At 36.0% G+C, this 15481-nt stretch overlaps 1 protein-coding gene across 11 annotated transcripts in view; it reads left to right on the plus strand.

The window, feature by feature from the left end:
• The window catches only part of DNAI7 (dynein axonemal intermediate chain 7), a 74541-nt gene that overhangs the window by 48676 nt on the left and 10384 nt on the right, over positions 1–15481 (plus strand). For 10 of the 11 annotated variants that reach the window (XM_086713826.1, XM_086713828.1, XM_086713820.1 and 7 more), the window contains 3 exons: positions 6921–6996; positions 9795–9955; positions 12831–12987. In XM_086713826.1, the coding sequence (XP_086569952.1) occupies positions 6921–6996; positions 9795–9955; positions 12831–12987 (394 nt within the window). The remainder of the gene's footprint in view (positions 1–6920; positions 6997–9794; positions 9956–12830; positions 12988–15481) is intronic. The other variant, XM_086713825.1, reaches the window with a different exon arrangement.

The following is a 15481-nucleotide window of genomic DNA, read 5'->3' on the forward strand; positions in this document are numbered from 1 at the left end:
GTGGGTGCAATCTGTGGCGTTAAAAGTTACGGTGCAAGAATTGGGGTTCAAATACTTCAGTCCTCAAGGAGACGATGGCATTTATGCATTCCCTCCTGATTGTGGGTCACTGCATGGAGGTGGCATTCCTGGAAAGATTATGTCTCAGCCTTTTCTACCCACTTTGATGTGGGTTTTTTTTCTCATTCAGCCAATGTGTAGGAGTCACTCAGCTAGTTTTGGGCATCCCCCCAGTCCCAGAGGAAGCTTTCATATATAGCTGTAGTTTTGATGTATCTGTGGGAGGAAGTGGGTTCGGGATTCTCCTACATCACCATCTTGAACTAGAACCTATCCTACTTTTATGTGGAAAGATACCTAAAATATATTATTAAGATATTTATTCAAGTTAAAAAACCATAGTTGCAATAGGATTCTGATATTTGTGAGGGGGGAGGATTTTATTTGTTAATTCATTGAAAAGAATCTGGAAGCCTAGTCACCCAATAATGGGGAGTGTGAGAAAGGTCAGATGGTGCTGTTATCGGTGATATTTTATTTTCTTTATACTTCTGTGTTATTTGAATTTCCAGTAAGCAAGTACTGAACACACATTACTTTCCCACTAGAAAAAATGAAACAGTGTATTTCCGTTTGGTTTTAAAGGGAGAAATTTCATAAGCCTCTGTGATGATGCCCCATTTGCTATTTTATCATTGTGAAATTCTCTTCCACTCATCTTCCTCATCCACTTCACCTACCTGTTCCTGATCTTTAAAAACTTACCTTAAATTTTACCTCCACAAGGTTTTCCCCTTCAGGCTAAATTAGATGTCTCTACTCCATTCTTATTATGTCTGATTATTAGAATTCTTACCTTAAACGGTAAATTATGATCTTGAGGACAAGAATATCTTGACAGTTTGTATTTACCATAAGCACAGAACCTCTTATATAGACAGGATAGGGGCTCAATAAATGTTCATTGAATAAATGAAGAAATAAGTGAATGAATGGATGGTTAAATGCACACTTGTCACTAGAGATACTTGGGACCCTCTCCTTAGCATCTCTGATCCCTGTAATGATCTGACATAATACAAGTGGTGATAAGAAGGTTTCACTTCCATCACCACAGCACCTCAGGAAGCGTGCCCCCTTGCAGTCCAGTTGGAACTCAAAGTGAATTTGAAGCAATATTTATGGAGGGCAGGTAGGTTTGTATTCCTTTATAATCACAGCAGTATAGGGACCGTCATAACCCTAAATATCATTCACAGCACTTTTCTTTGTATGGCTAGTATGTTCTAAATTTTTTAAACTGGCATGTAAATTCATGAAATTTAACTTGTATGTATCTATGTATCTGTGTTTATGTAAGAATATGTGTAAATTAGGGACTACCTGCAACATCAATAGGCAAACTTACTGTTTTGGTTTTAGAGGAAGAGATTTCATTATTTTTACAACTTTTTTTTTTAATTTAGGGTAAACAATTTACCTTTAAAATTTTAGGTTGGCATATTTTAATATAAATATATTTCCCATATCTTTTTAATGAATTTAGAAGCTGATTGCAAGGTAAATTATTAGTGTAATAATGCAGGAATTTATTACCCAAAATACCTGAGTCGTGTGTCATTTGTGATCACAAGTTAAGTATTTAGTACCTTGTTAGAAAATTAAATCCCTTAGGGGTACCTGGGTGGCTCAATCAGTTAAACATCTGATTTCAGCTCAGGTCACGATCTCACAGCTTGTGGGTTTGAGCCCCAGGTCAGGGACAGCTCAAAGCCTGGATGGAGGCTGCTTCAGATTCTGTGTGTGTCTCTCTCTCTGCCTCACCCCTGCTTGCGCTCTGTCTGTCTCTCTCTCTCAAAAAAAATAAATAAATAAACATTAAAAGAATTTAAAAAAAAATTAAATCTCTTAGATTTAGAAGATCCAAATTCTTTTTTCATAGGTCTATTAAGAACTTTGCCACTAGAGGGCTCTTAATACCGTATTTTAGTTAATTTAAATGTGTAATAATGATAAGATATTAAAATTATAGGTAGTGGGTAATATTGTCTTCCCAATTTATATATCTTACAAAATTTTTATAAATGCCTATTTTAAATGTTACACATTTATGAGAAATTTTGTTTTTTTAGAATGATAATCACTTTCAGAAATGTTTCAGGGATCTAAAGGGTATCTTTGAACTTTGTGAGGTTCAAGTTAAAAATGGTCTTGTCTTTAAGATACTCTAAACAGATACAAGATTTAACATAAATAGGAGATATATATGTAAAACATTTACTAAGTGGTACCTTCCATAAGAAATTCAACATGATCATTTTTTTTAATGAGCTAGTAACAATCTTGTGGAGGAGGAGAGTAACAGTTGCCATGTATTCTCATATGTGCAACAAGAGAGATTATGGATGGGAGTTAAGAGATCAAATTTAATCCAAAAGAAAAATATTTTGAGTGAGTAGAATGAAAGTCTTCTCTGATGAGGCTACATTTGCCCTAAATCTTTTGATAGGCACGGAGGAGTTTAGAGGAGAAGAAAATTATTCTGGTTATGGGGGAAAGCATGAAGACATGAAATATCCTTAGAGATTTCTTGGTTTCATCATGGATAAATTTAAAGTCCATGAGAATAACCCATGTAAAAAATAGAGCATTAACATTCCACAGCCTTCAGCTTCCCACAAATTTACTTCGGCAACCCCTTTTCATGCTCATACTCTGGAACTGGTGCTTATGTCTTTACTCAACAAATATTTATTGAATGCCTATCTACATATGCTGGTGCTGTTCTGGCCCTCAGAGGACAGTGGTGAAAGGACCAGTGTGATTCCTGCTCTCATGATTTATATACAAGTCACGAGAAACCAGCAATAAATAATCAAAACTGGAAAACAGCAGATAGTAATAAACGTCAGGCACAGAATTAAACAGGATTATGGGAGTGACTGATGGTGATTCCCATTGGGAGGTTAGGAAAGATTGGGTCGTTAGGGAAGGCTTACATGATGAGTTATTAAAGCTGAGAAAGACTAGAAGGAATCAGCTCTGTGATAAGGTAAAAATATTCTAGTTGGAGAGTACAATTACTACAAAGGCCATAAGACAGAAATGAGTGCCAGGAAGAAGGCCAGTGGTCTGACGTATGGTGGCAAGGAGGAAAGTGGCATGTGATGACATCAGAGAGGAAGGCAGGGCTTTACAGACCATGAGTAAGAAGTTAAGATTTTATTGTAAATGCAGTGGGAAACCATTAAAGAGTTGTCAGTGGGAGAGTGGCATGATCTGATTTTTAGTTCTGAAAGGTTATCCTGGGTACTATTGTGAGGGGCCAGAGTAGAAGCCCAGCATCTGGTTAAATAGCACTGAGGAGACATGAGAGGCAATGGTGCTTGGTTGAAGGTGGTGGTAAGAGACGTGGAAAGGTGGATATGTTTGGGATATGTTTTGGAGGTAAAATAAACAATCCTGCTGAATTCTTATTTGGGGAAACTAGGCAGATGGTGGTGCAATTTACTGAGATGCACAGTAATGGGCCGAACTTGTTGAGAGTGACAGTGACACAAGAGTTTTATTTTGGGAATGGTACTTTTGGGGACACACAAATGGAAATGTCAGGTAGGCAGATGTGAACCTGGAGTTCTGAGGAAAGTCAGACACAGCTGCCATGTCTCATGCAGGTTGAGCACTGCACTTCTAGAGTTGAGTAGTACACAGATGGTGGCCTGAAGAGTGTCACTAGCATAAGTTTTGAAACCATTGACCTACAGATGGTATTAAAGCCACAGGAATAAACTCAGCAAACTCAGGATAATCAGCCTTAGCTTCTAGACAAAAATGAAACAAATGATGCTGTATTTTCAAAATTCATCATTAATTGCTGATGAAGAACCAATTCCAACAACTTACTCTAAAGCTCTAAATTTAAATCACTTTTTGATGAAAAAATTGGATTTCAGGTCAATGAACTTTCTTCTCATAGATACTATTTTGAGGGACAACAGAATTCTAGACAGTCTATCAAATTTGTATTCAGTGCTGATGTTTTGGAGATGTGCAATATCAAAATCATCTACTTCACTGACAATTGTTGATATCAGTCTCCTATGTTCTCTTCAAGTAATTTCATGATTTTTGTGGCTATTGATTGGGTTAGTTATGTTTTTACATTTAAATCTTTTATCCATCTGGAATTTATTTTAGTGTCAAGTGAAAAGAATCTAAATTTATTTTACTTCAGATCTTAGCCAACTGTCTCAAAACATGTACCATATGAACCTAGGCTTTTCCTATTGATCTGAAATGCCAAATGCTAAATTCCCAAGTGGATCATGAGATCTGTTTCTGGAATCTCTATTCTGTTTCCACTGATCTTATTCATGATCAGACTGTTTTATATTAAACTCAAATCACATATATATTAAAAAAGATTTCCATATTACAGTATCTGCACATTTATCAAGTTGCAGTGAAAAATACTTTGCTAGTGTTCTATGAAGTTCTTCCCATATTGTAAGTCATTTCCTGTATTTGTTAAGCCAAGGTCTCATTGAAAAGCTGATAAATTCCTATTGTTGCATGCTACAGTATTGTGGTTATCAAGGGGAAAGTTGTGTCGAGAAATCTAAATTCTTAGTTTTCCTACAAGGTTGGAAACCAATTTGGTCTAAACTCTGAAGAATTCTCAACTTTTTGAAGATGTAAATTGGAAAGCCTGACTTGCTTATTGGCCTTATACCTTTGGTATTTTTAATGATCATAATCCTTCCTGTAAGAAGGAAATGCAACTGGCTTTTTAATGGCAGATAATGTCCAAAGCCACCTGGATATCTATGGACACCTCAAATTCAACATATCCACAATTGAATTCATTATGTTTCCCCCAAACCTGTCCTTCCTCCTTGTCTTTTCCTGATAATCATATCACCGTCCACCTTATTACCTAAGCCAGACACCTGGAAATCAGTCTTCACCTGTCCTTTGCCTTCTATATCAAGTCACCATCCAAGTTATATTGATTTTACCTCTGTGTCCTCTCTCATACATGCTCCTTCTGATGACTCCGATTACTTCTACCTTTAGTTAGGCTCTGATCCTCTCACTCTTCACTAAACAGTGCATTCATCAGCTGACCACCAGAATAGTCTCTCCAAATGAAAATTTCTTCATGTCACTTTCCTGCTAAGTCTTTTGTGGGCTCTCTTTTACCCATAGGAGAAATTCTTGTCTTTAGAGTGGCATCTAAACTCTACACTCTGGCCTCTGCATCTCTCCAGCTTCACATCTTACACTCACTTAGCATGTCTCACCCCAACCTCACCTGACTACTTGGGGTGCTTGAAACTGTTTTGCTTCATGCCTTTCTGCCTTCACTCATGCTTGGAATTCTCTCCCACCATTTTTCAAGATTTAGTTCAAATTTTACCACCTTTGGATAGTATTTCCTCTCTTCACCCATCCAAGGGATATTTTGCTCACAGAACTGATTGTTCTTCCCTTGTACTCTTATGTGGACCCCCTGACCTTTTACTACAACACCCACAAGGCTGTATTATAACTATTTGTTTACCTGTTTTCCTTAATAGACTGGGAGCGTCTTGAGTCAGGGACCTTGTCTTTTTTGTTGTTTATTCCTAGTATCTGACAATGCCTGTACAATTTAGGGACTCTATTAAAATTCTTTGAAGGGTGAGTTAGTAAATGAGAAGTTTCAGAGGTGCAATGGAAAGGGCTGGCAGAGAATGCCATAGTGTTGAAACTGGTCAAGAGGAAGACACAAAGCAATACACTGACAATAAGGGAAAGGATAATTTACTAAGGGGGGCTTGGCTTTGTATGATGGTTGAGGATGAGAGGCATGATGGGATTAACTAGCTTTAAGCTTCTGACTAGAATTTGGGTACAAGGTTTTTCTATTGCTCTAGAAGTACAGATGCTATTTTGGGTCAAATGAAGTTTGCTGGATATCATCCAGTTTGCAAATATTAGCACACACATACCATATGTGTATAGATAGATAGACAGATACACATATATACATATATACATATACATATATATACATATACATATATATGTATATACATATATACATATATATATACATATATATACATATATATGCCATATATATATATTTTTTTACAATAACAACACTGCATTTTTCTAGTGCTTTACTGTGTACAAAATTCTTTACTTCTATTATTTTATTTGACTCTTAGAACAGTTGTTTTCCCAAGCTTCGGTTTTCTTTCTTTGTAAAATGAAGATAATACTCACCTCTCAGGGTTGTTTGCAAGGTGTGTTGTGTGTCTGGCACACAGTTAAGCACCAAATATGTTGTTAGAGCAGGAATTTGAGGCCCCAAATGGTTAAATGTCTTGCTCAAGGTTGCGAAACTAAGTTAGTGGCAGATTTAGATATACATTCTAGATTTTATGTCTTCCTATTGTAATATTCATTTTACTATGCTATAGTATCTTTTACATTACTTGGTGCACAGTGTCTTTGGTTTCCTTGAGAGGCTTACCCAAATGCAGACTTTGGAATTACTCTATCAGAGAGCTGATTGCCGAGATCAAACAACATCTAAAACTTGGCTAAAATCAAAATACAAATATAAATAATACTTCATAGCTTGCATTGCCTCCTAGTCTATTTTATAGTTGAAGGTTGTCATCAGAGAATCTGAGCAGGCTAATTCCTGCCCTCATGAGGTTCTATGGAGATGTGCTCCCATTTTAACTGATTTTTAAATTATTGTCATTAAGTCCAGTTTTTATGCCAGAGCAAGTGTCAGTTCAGGGCCCTAGAATTAAGGTGGCAGGCCTCTGGAGTGGGAACTGGAGCAGAAAGAGAGTGAAGAGTGAATCTGGGCTGAAGCAGACACTGACACTCATACCCATCTGTCCTTGTGTTTTCCATAGAGTTTTGTCCAGGAAGAATCTGAAGCCACAAAATGTAAACTGGAGATGAAGTTATTAAGTGAGGCAGTTTTCGCAGGTATTCTAAATTATATTTTTAGAATTTAACTTTATTGGGATTTGTCTGCTTACAAGTGAAATGCAGGGTCATTATTAAAAAATTCAGATGTTGCAGAAATATGTTTGAAGTGAAAATCCTTCATAATCCTTCTTCTGAAATAACTAAGATTAACAAAAACTTCTCCTATTTGTATTTCTTCTCTCTATACCTCTCTTTTGATTTTTAATGAAACCATGAAATGTCATACAAATGCTTGAAAATTACTTTTTTATCAATAATATTTGTTATGTTATAGAACGTTCTCCATACAAAGAACGTAATATCTATTCTTCTTAAGTGAATGATACTCAACACTATCCTAAGTCAGAACACATTAATAACCTTACTTTTTTAGTAGCTGTATAATTCCATCCAGTAATGGAATGTTATTTAAATCTTTATTGATAGTAAGTTTATTTCTAATTTTCCATTATTACAAACCATGTTGTGATGAATATTCACAAACACACACACAACCATAAATTGCTCAACACTTTTACATTAAATTTTATCTTGGAAAATAGCAATTGGAGCTAGTTAAAAATATCAAAATGATAGTGATATCTAATTTGCAAATATTTTAGTTTGAGATTTATGTGCATCACTTCCCAGTAACTTCTAAGGAATTCATTTTTGATAGGTTTTTTTGCATATTTTTCATAATGGGCTTCTTGTCTACTTCACTTCTTCCAACACACTTTTTTTTCAGCAGCCAAATAGTTTTATATCTTTATAACTTTTCTATAACCCTGAGGAGGTAGTTTTCCTGTTAGAGATAGGATACTATAGTCAATTCGTGAATATCTGTCAATAATACTGAGGTTTTCTACATGGTGATCCCCAAATAATATATATCCTAAATGTTTAAATTTGGATACAGTATTCTTTGTTTCTTTTTATGTAAATGGATGATTAGATACATTTAAAATTTTTTCAACGTTTTTTTTTTTTTTTTTTTTTTTTTTATTTTTGGGACAGAGAGAGACAGAGCATGAACGGGGGAGGAGCAGAGAGAGAGGGAGACACAGAATCGGAAACAGGCTCCAGGCTCTGAGCCATCAGCCCAGAGCCTGATGCGGGGCTCGAACTCACGGACCGCGAGATCGTGACCTGGCTGAAGTCGGACGCTTAACCGACTGCGCCACCCAGGCGCCCCTACATTTAAAATTTTTAAGTCTGCATTTTATTGAAGTTATACAAGGGGGAAAAACAATTGCTTAAGTGGAATTTGCTTTGCATATTGTCATTCATTATCAGTGCTTGATCTCCACGGATTAAATTCAGTGAGTCCTCAGTATGCTTCCTTTTATGAGAGAGGAAAACTGTAATGATAAATAATAAGACTAACAGTTCCTAAGTTTTACTTGGTGTCTGGTACCAGTTCTACACTTTTTACATGTATTAACTCACAAATTCCCCCAATTCAATAAGTTAGACACTAATATCTCTTTTGTAGAGGAAGGGGAGAGAAGACATGTTAATTAGCATATCTTGCAATAAGGTCATACAGCTAGTTAAGGGTGGAATCAGATCCACCACTTATAAGTGATCTGATTTCCCTTTCTTATCCATTGTACTACATTGAAAGATTTTGTGTGACAGGTGGGAATGGTCCTCGTGACATGTGACTTAAAATATTCCCTTGATTTTGCACTGAGAATTATGGAATTATAGAATTTCCCTGTAAAATATCTAAACAGAAGGGATTAGCCAATACGGTTTTTTTCACTTTTAAGCCTCTGTGCCCCCCCCCCCCCCCGCTTTTTTTTATGAGCTGGGCTTATTTTTGTTGAAAAAAAATTAGCTTTAATATATGTACCAAAATTTTTTTTTACCATTTTATTTTCTTCTTTCAGATTTTTAGCCCCATAATGTCCAATTTTAAGACATTTATCAGTTATCAAATGTTGTGTTAAGCCACTTTTTGATATTTTACGATGAAGGTAACAGAATATGTCACCCCAAAATATGTCATTTCAGCATAAGGATATTTTGAGTTGAGAGAAACTGAAAAGATGCAGTTGCAAGAAAAGCTTCTTACCCTCACCCTATCTGCCTCCAACCAGGACATAAATTTTCAAAGGTGTCCCTTCTTCCCTCTTCCAGGAAGAACAATGGTTAATCCCCAGAGAAAACTTCAGACCCTATCAGCCTGGAAAGGGGACCAGAGGAATCTACATAACAAACTTTACTAACTAGTCCTTTCCTCTATCCTCAGAAACCTAAAACTCAGAAAACCTAAAACCTAAAGCTTTCCTTTAGCTTGTCATGTCTCCACAAATTTGTTGTTCTTGGTTGCAGATGCTCTATAAGCCAGAATTCTGAGCCACCTCTGTAGGTTACTCATTTTTCCCTGGGTATCTCCCATATATACAGGAGGTATACATATTAATAAATGAATGTGTTTTTTTCTCTTGTTAATCTGTCTTTATTCTAGAGGTTTCAGCTGAGAACTCAGAAGAATAGAGGGAAAATAATTTTTCCTCCTCTACAATATATTTTTAAAGTTATGTTAATAGTAACATGTTTATTATATACAAATTCTTAAAATGTTGGCATATAAAATATAAATGGAGCCCTCCTCTGTATCTTAACCATTATACATGCCCATTCCCACTTTGAAAGTTAGCTTTGTGAATAGTTTTGAATTAACCACTTTTTGAAGTTTTAGTAGCTAAATAAAAACTTCGTTTCCAGCATCAGAATTTTTTCCTTTCCCTCCTAATACCAAAATGTTATGATCTATTTAGAAACTGAATTAATCTGGTTAATTTTAGCACAGTTGTTGCTGATAGAGAATGCTAATGAAAAGCCATGTTTCTGTGAAGACAATGAGGTTGATTTATGCCAATTCACAACCCTGGGTGGAGTGTACCACTTGGATATTTTCGAACTTCCACCACAGTGTAAACCAATGAAAGGCTGGATGATTGTGGAAGTAGGTTGATTTCAAATCAAATTTATGAGTGAAATAATTTCTCACACTTTTATCTTAAATGATCTAACAGCTAATGCACTTTAACCCTATTAAGCAAGCATAAGGGAAAAAAACTAATTTTAAACTGTCTTGAATTTATAAAATTTGAATCAGATACTAAAGGAAAGGATTCTAGAATAATGCAAATTTTAAAACTATAAATCATACGTGTTAATTGTAAACCTATAGCACTACGTTTAGATTGTGCCAATTTGGTCTTAATGATAGTTTATTTAAGATGCTCGCAAACTTTTTCTGTAAAGGGCCAAGTGGTAAATATTTTCAGCTTTGTGTGCTTACCAGCTCTATTGCTACTCTCATTGTAAGGATAAGACAGCCACATGTAATCATTTAACTTTACAGTGGCTTCCAACATGTCCCTTGATCAGAAGCATTGGCATCATTCTGGGAATTTTCTAGAAACACAAATGCATGGGCCCCATTTTAGTCTTACTGAATCAGAAAGTCTGGAGGTGAAGCCTGGAAATCTGTTTTAGTAAAACACACTTTGAAGTTTGAGAACCACTGGTCTGGATCCTTGATGTATAAAGTGTGGTCCATGAACCAGCAGCATCAGCATCACCTAGAAACTTGTTAAAAATGCATAATTTGGTTCTTCGCCTCAGATCTACTGAGTCTGCATTTTAAGAAGACCCTCAGGTGATTCATATGCCCATTTAAGTTTAAGAAGCACAGATCCAGGTGATGCCAACGTTGCTGATGCATGTTCCACACTTTTAGTAAGGATGCTAATGATAGCAGTTGTTAGATCATTTTTGAAGGAGTTTTTCCTGTTTTAATAACTAACATTTGCCTTGGTATTGATTTGGTTTATTTTAACTTTATTTCATGGTGCTTGTGTCCCAAATAACCCTGTTATATTGTCATAACCCGCTCCTCCTTCCCTCCTTGCTCTCCAGCCTTTCTTTCCCCCTCCCTCCCTCATCCCCTTAGCTCTCTTTTTCTCTGTCTGTCCACCTCTTTCTCTCTCTTCTCTAGCACATCATGTACATAGACTACCAGGCACTTCTCACACACAGCCCTACCCATTAAGGACCTTGGTGCATTCCCATATTAGAGTGGTATTTCTCAGTTTTTTTTTTTTTTTCCACTATCACCCCTCTAAAGAGCCTTTGTAAACATTTTTTTTTCCTAACCACCCCCGCCCATGAAATTTTAATACCAGAGGTATACAATATATTTGTGCATGTACCATACATATAGCTGTGCTTTACACCTAAAAGAGTATGATTTTTTCATGCCCCCAAACTAATTTTTACCCTCTTCGGGGTGATATTGCTATTCCTTTTCCGTTCTCCCCACAAATGAGAATGCAGTTATTAGACCATGCCTGGGGGAGATAATCTGGTCTGTAGCTACTTTGAAGAATCTATTTGAATCAGCTTTTCCTACTTAAGGGATACTTGAAAGACAATGGGGTGGGGGTCCAAGAAAGACATCCTTTTGGTGAAGGTAGGCCTTCAAAACTCTTTATTGAGGTCTCCTGGGTGGCCCAGTTGGTTACGCGTCCAACTCTTTATTTCAGCTCCAGTCATGATCTCATGGTCATGAGTTCGAGCCCTGGGTCGGAGCCCTGCACTGACAGCATAAAGCCTGCTTGGGATTCTCTCTCTCCCTCTTTCTCTGCCCCACCCCCATGTGCACACGCTCTCTCTCAAAACGTTAAAAAAAAAATCCTCTTTATCCATGGGAAGGTCCCAGCCAGAGTTGGGGTTTTCAAGAATTTATTCAAGGATTTGTTCTTGAATCTTGTTGATATCCTGATACCACCATTCCACATTTTCTCCTTGAGCCTGAAGTATACTCCTTTATACTTGTTTTTCTCTCTGCCAACAAAGAGGTCTTCTTGCTTTTATTCAAGTCTCTTTTTAGTACTCTCCCACCTTGTCTAGAATTTTTACCCATCCAGTTTTTTCCTCTATTTTGTACCATTCTTAATCTTCCCCACCCCTTCTTCCCTAGATCCTTTTCTGCTACGTTCAAATAATGAACAAACCTCCTTCTTCCCAGAGAAATCTGCTGTTGGTTTAATTTACTTTCTCTCCCTAGCTTTATTGAGATGTAATTGACATATTACATTAAGGTGTACCTACCTGATGATTTTTGATTTACTTTTATCCATTCATTTCTACACTTCCCAAATTTTGCTTATACTCCTTTCTCTCTTCACATACACACCCTAACCAATGTATTAAAATATGGGGTTTGGGGTCCTGTAGCTCTGTTTCTCAGTTGTGGCACCTCCTTGAAGTCATTTTGTAATCTTTGGCAAATTATGTGATTTCTCTAAGTCCCAGTTATCTTCTCCATTAAATATATGTCTTGTAGAATTACTTGGAGGAATAAAATGATGAGTAAGTCCCAGCATAGAACCTAGCATAGGTTAAATTCTGTAATTCAAATTTATTTTTGTGATGTTTTTCCCCCTCAACCATTATCTTTTAACTTTGTTGTGACTTTTTGTTAGTCTGTAATTAAATGAGACCAATCTTCAGTACTTACTAAGAATAATTATATAGGGCCACCTGGGAGGCTCAGTCAGTTAAATGTCTGACTTTGGCTCAGGTCATGATCTCATGGTTTGTCAGTTGGAGCCCCACATCAGGCTCTGCACTGACTGCTCAGAGCCTGGAGCCTCCTTCAGATTCTGTGTCTCCCTCTTGCTCTCTCTGCCCCTCCCCTGTTTGTACTCTGTCTCTGTCTCTCAAAAAATAAATATTTAAAAAAAAAAAACTATATAGCTTATTCAGCAGTATTTACATCTTTGTTACTAGTCATCTTCTAATTTGATGTTATTTTGGGCCATTTTTAAAAGATACTCAAAGAAGGACTGCAGAAATATATATATCCTCCAGAAAGTACAGAAGACTTTGAAACAGAAAATGCTTTCCCACCCATAGAGGTCACGCTTGAAGTTCAGGAGAATGTAATCTTTTTTGAGGATCCTATGGTTGCAAGGTGGGATGCTGAAGGTACAGCAATACCTTAATTCACTTTGTTAATTATGTAATGAAAAGTGGTATAACATGACTCCTTAAAACAGGAAATACAGTGTCTACACTCCCAGTTTCTAATCTTATACATTTCTATGGCAATTCTAGGGTCTTTGTTTGCTCTTGATGGAAATGAACAGGGATTGGAGTTTATTTATTGAGTTTTGTAACTGTTAGTTCTTGAAGTATTTATATCTGCCATAATTTCTGAACAGTTACTTAGTTATGTAATTATGTTGTTTTTTTTTTTAATTTTTTTTTTTAAATTTTTTTTTTTTTTCAACGTTTATTTATTTTTGGGACAGAGAGAGACAGAGCATGAACGGGGGAGGGGCAGAGAGAGAGGGAGACACAGAATCGGTAACAGGCTCCAGGCTCTGAGCCATCAGCCCAGAGCCTGACGCGGGGCTCGAACTCACGGACCGCGAGATCGTGACCTGGCTGAAGTCGGACACTTAACCGACTGCGCCACCCAGGCGCCCCTGTAATTATGTTTTAAAAAAAACCCAAAAATATCAAAATAGTACAACACATTGAAAACAAAAAAAAATGAAAAACCTACATTTTTTGAAATGACTATATAATTCAGATTAGGGTGATTAAAATTTATTTTAATGTTAATAACTTATAAATTACAAATCTTATTACAAACAAGTATTGGAGATGGGGAATTGGCCATTGGGAAATCTGAGACAGAGGAAAACAGCCACTTTATGCCTCTTTATAACTTTTGATTGTTGAACCATGGGAAATTATTGCTTATTCAAAATGTGAAATAAATATCAATAAAATCAGAAGCACCAGGAGAATACAAGCTGATGATTCACTGATCATTAACAAATACCTTATTTGGGGGTTGGCTGGCTAAACTTTGAGTCTTGATCTTGTGAATTAATGTATGCAGTTTTGAGGCTGCTGGATAAAAGGTATAGAACTTTACTTTTAATGTGAATTAATTTACATTCATCTATTTGTGTAAGTATTTACTTGGTGACAGGTTGGGAACAGATACGATCACAAAGGCACAGAGCTATTAGTTAATCTATTCAGTCATAGGAGGAGAGCATTTAGGAATTTCTCTGCCAAGAAGGATAAATATTATGTAGTTTAAACTTTTTTACGATTGCTACAGTAATCCACACTTTGGTTGTGTAGATGTAGCCACAAGGTATTTATATTCTAGAAATAGAATATAAACAGTATTAAAAACAGTATATGTCTGTCAATACATTAAATAATAAAACATATCAAAATGAACAGTTAGGTAATTTTTTCCCTTCATGTTGCTTTATAAGTTTCACTTTTCCTTTAATGGAATATTCCTTAAATATTCCTTAAATATTTATGACATTAAAAATTATTCACACTAAATTAGAATTAGGCAATTACTCCACATGATTCAGGGAAGTAAAATTTGACTTTTACTATACTAATTAGATAGCAATATACAACTCTGATAATTCTTCCCATGGGGAAACTTTTTTCCAGGAAATGCTACAAATATGGGGAGTTTATTTAGAGGTCATACATAATTTTTGCCTGTACAAGGTAATTTTGTTAATGTAAAAAAGAATTATGAATAACTTATTTTATCCATATAATTGGATTTGGCATATTGAATTTAAGAGTCAAAAATAGTGGAACCCTCCATGTGAGGAGAAAGCCATGTGGAGATGGAGAGGGCATTCTAGGAAGGGAATGACTCATGTGTTCCATAATTGTGCTACACAAGAAGAAATATAGAATAAAGGAGACATAGTTCCTTCCTCTAGAAATTTTCAAAGTTGTAGGAGAGGCAGACAAGGCAAAGCCACAAATACGATGTAGTAAGGTGCTATTGTAATAGCTAAAAGTGTTATGGAGAAGAACAGTGGGTCCACCTGGAGCATTAAGGAAGGCTTGTCATGGTATGGAATATTGAACTGGGCCTTAAGAGACTAAAAGGGTACTGACATGCCAGTGTTTGTGTAGACGTAGGTTTTCCTTTTTCTTGAGTATATACCTAGGGATGGAATTGCTGGGTTGAATGGTAAATTGGTTTAACTTTTTAAGAAACAGTCAAATTGTTTTTCAGAGTAACTGTACCATTTTACATGCCTGCCAGCATTATATGAGGTTTCCCACTTTTCATATCCTTGCCAACATTTGTGATTATTTATCTTTCTGATTCTAATCATTCTAGTGAGCATGAAGTGGTATTTCAGGGATTTAATTTGTATTTCCCTAATAACTGATAATGTTAAGCATCTTTTTTAATGTGTTTGTTATCCTTTAATAGATGTTCTTTGGTGAAACGTTTATTCAAATATTTTGCCCATTTTTAAATTGGGTTGTGTTTTATTATTGAGTTGTAAGAGACACAAAAGACCACCTATCACAGGATTGTATTTATATGAAAAGTTCAGAAAAGGCAAATCTTTAGAGACAGGAAGTAAATAAACTTCCTGTGGCTGGAGGTGAGAATGGGAGTAAT

The sequence above is a fragment of the Puma concolor genome, chromosome B4 (assembly GCF_028749965.1).
Source record: "Puma concolor isolate L17-30 chromosome B4, mPumCon1.1.hap2, whole genome shotgun sequence".
Lineage (NCBI taxonomy): Eukaryota > Metazoa > Chordata > Mammalia > Carnivora > Felidae > Puma > Puma concolor.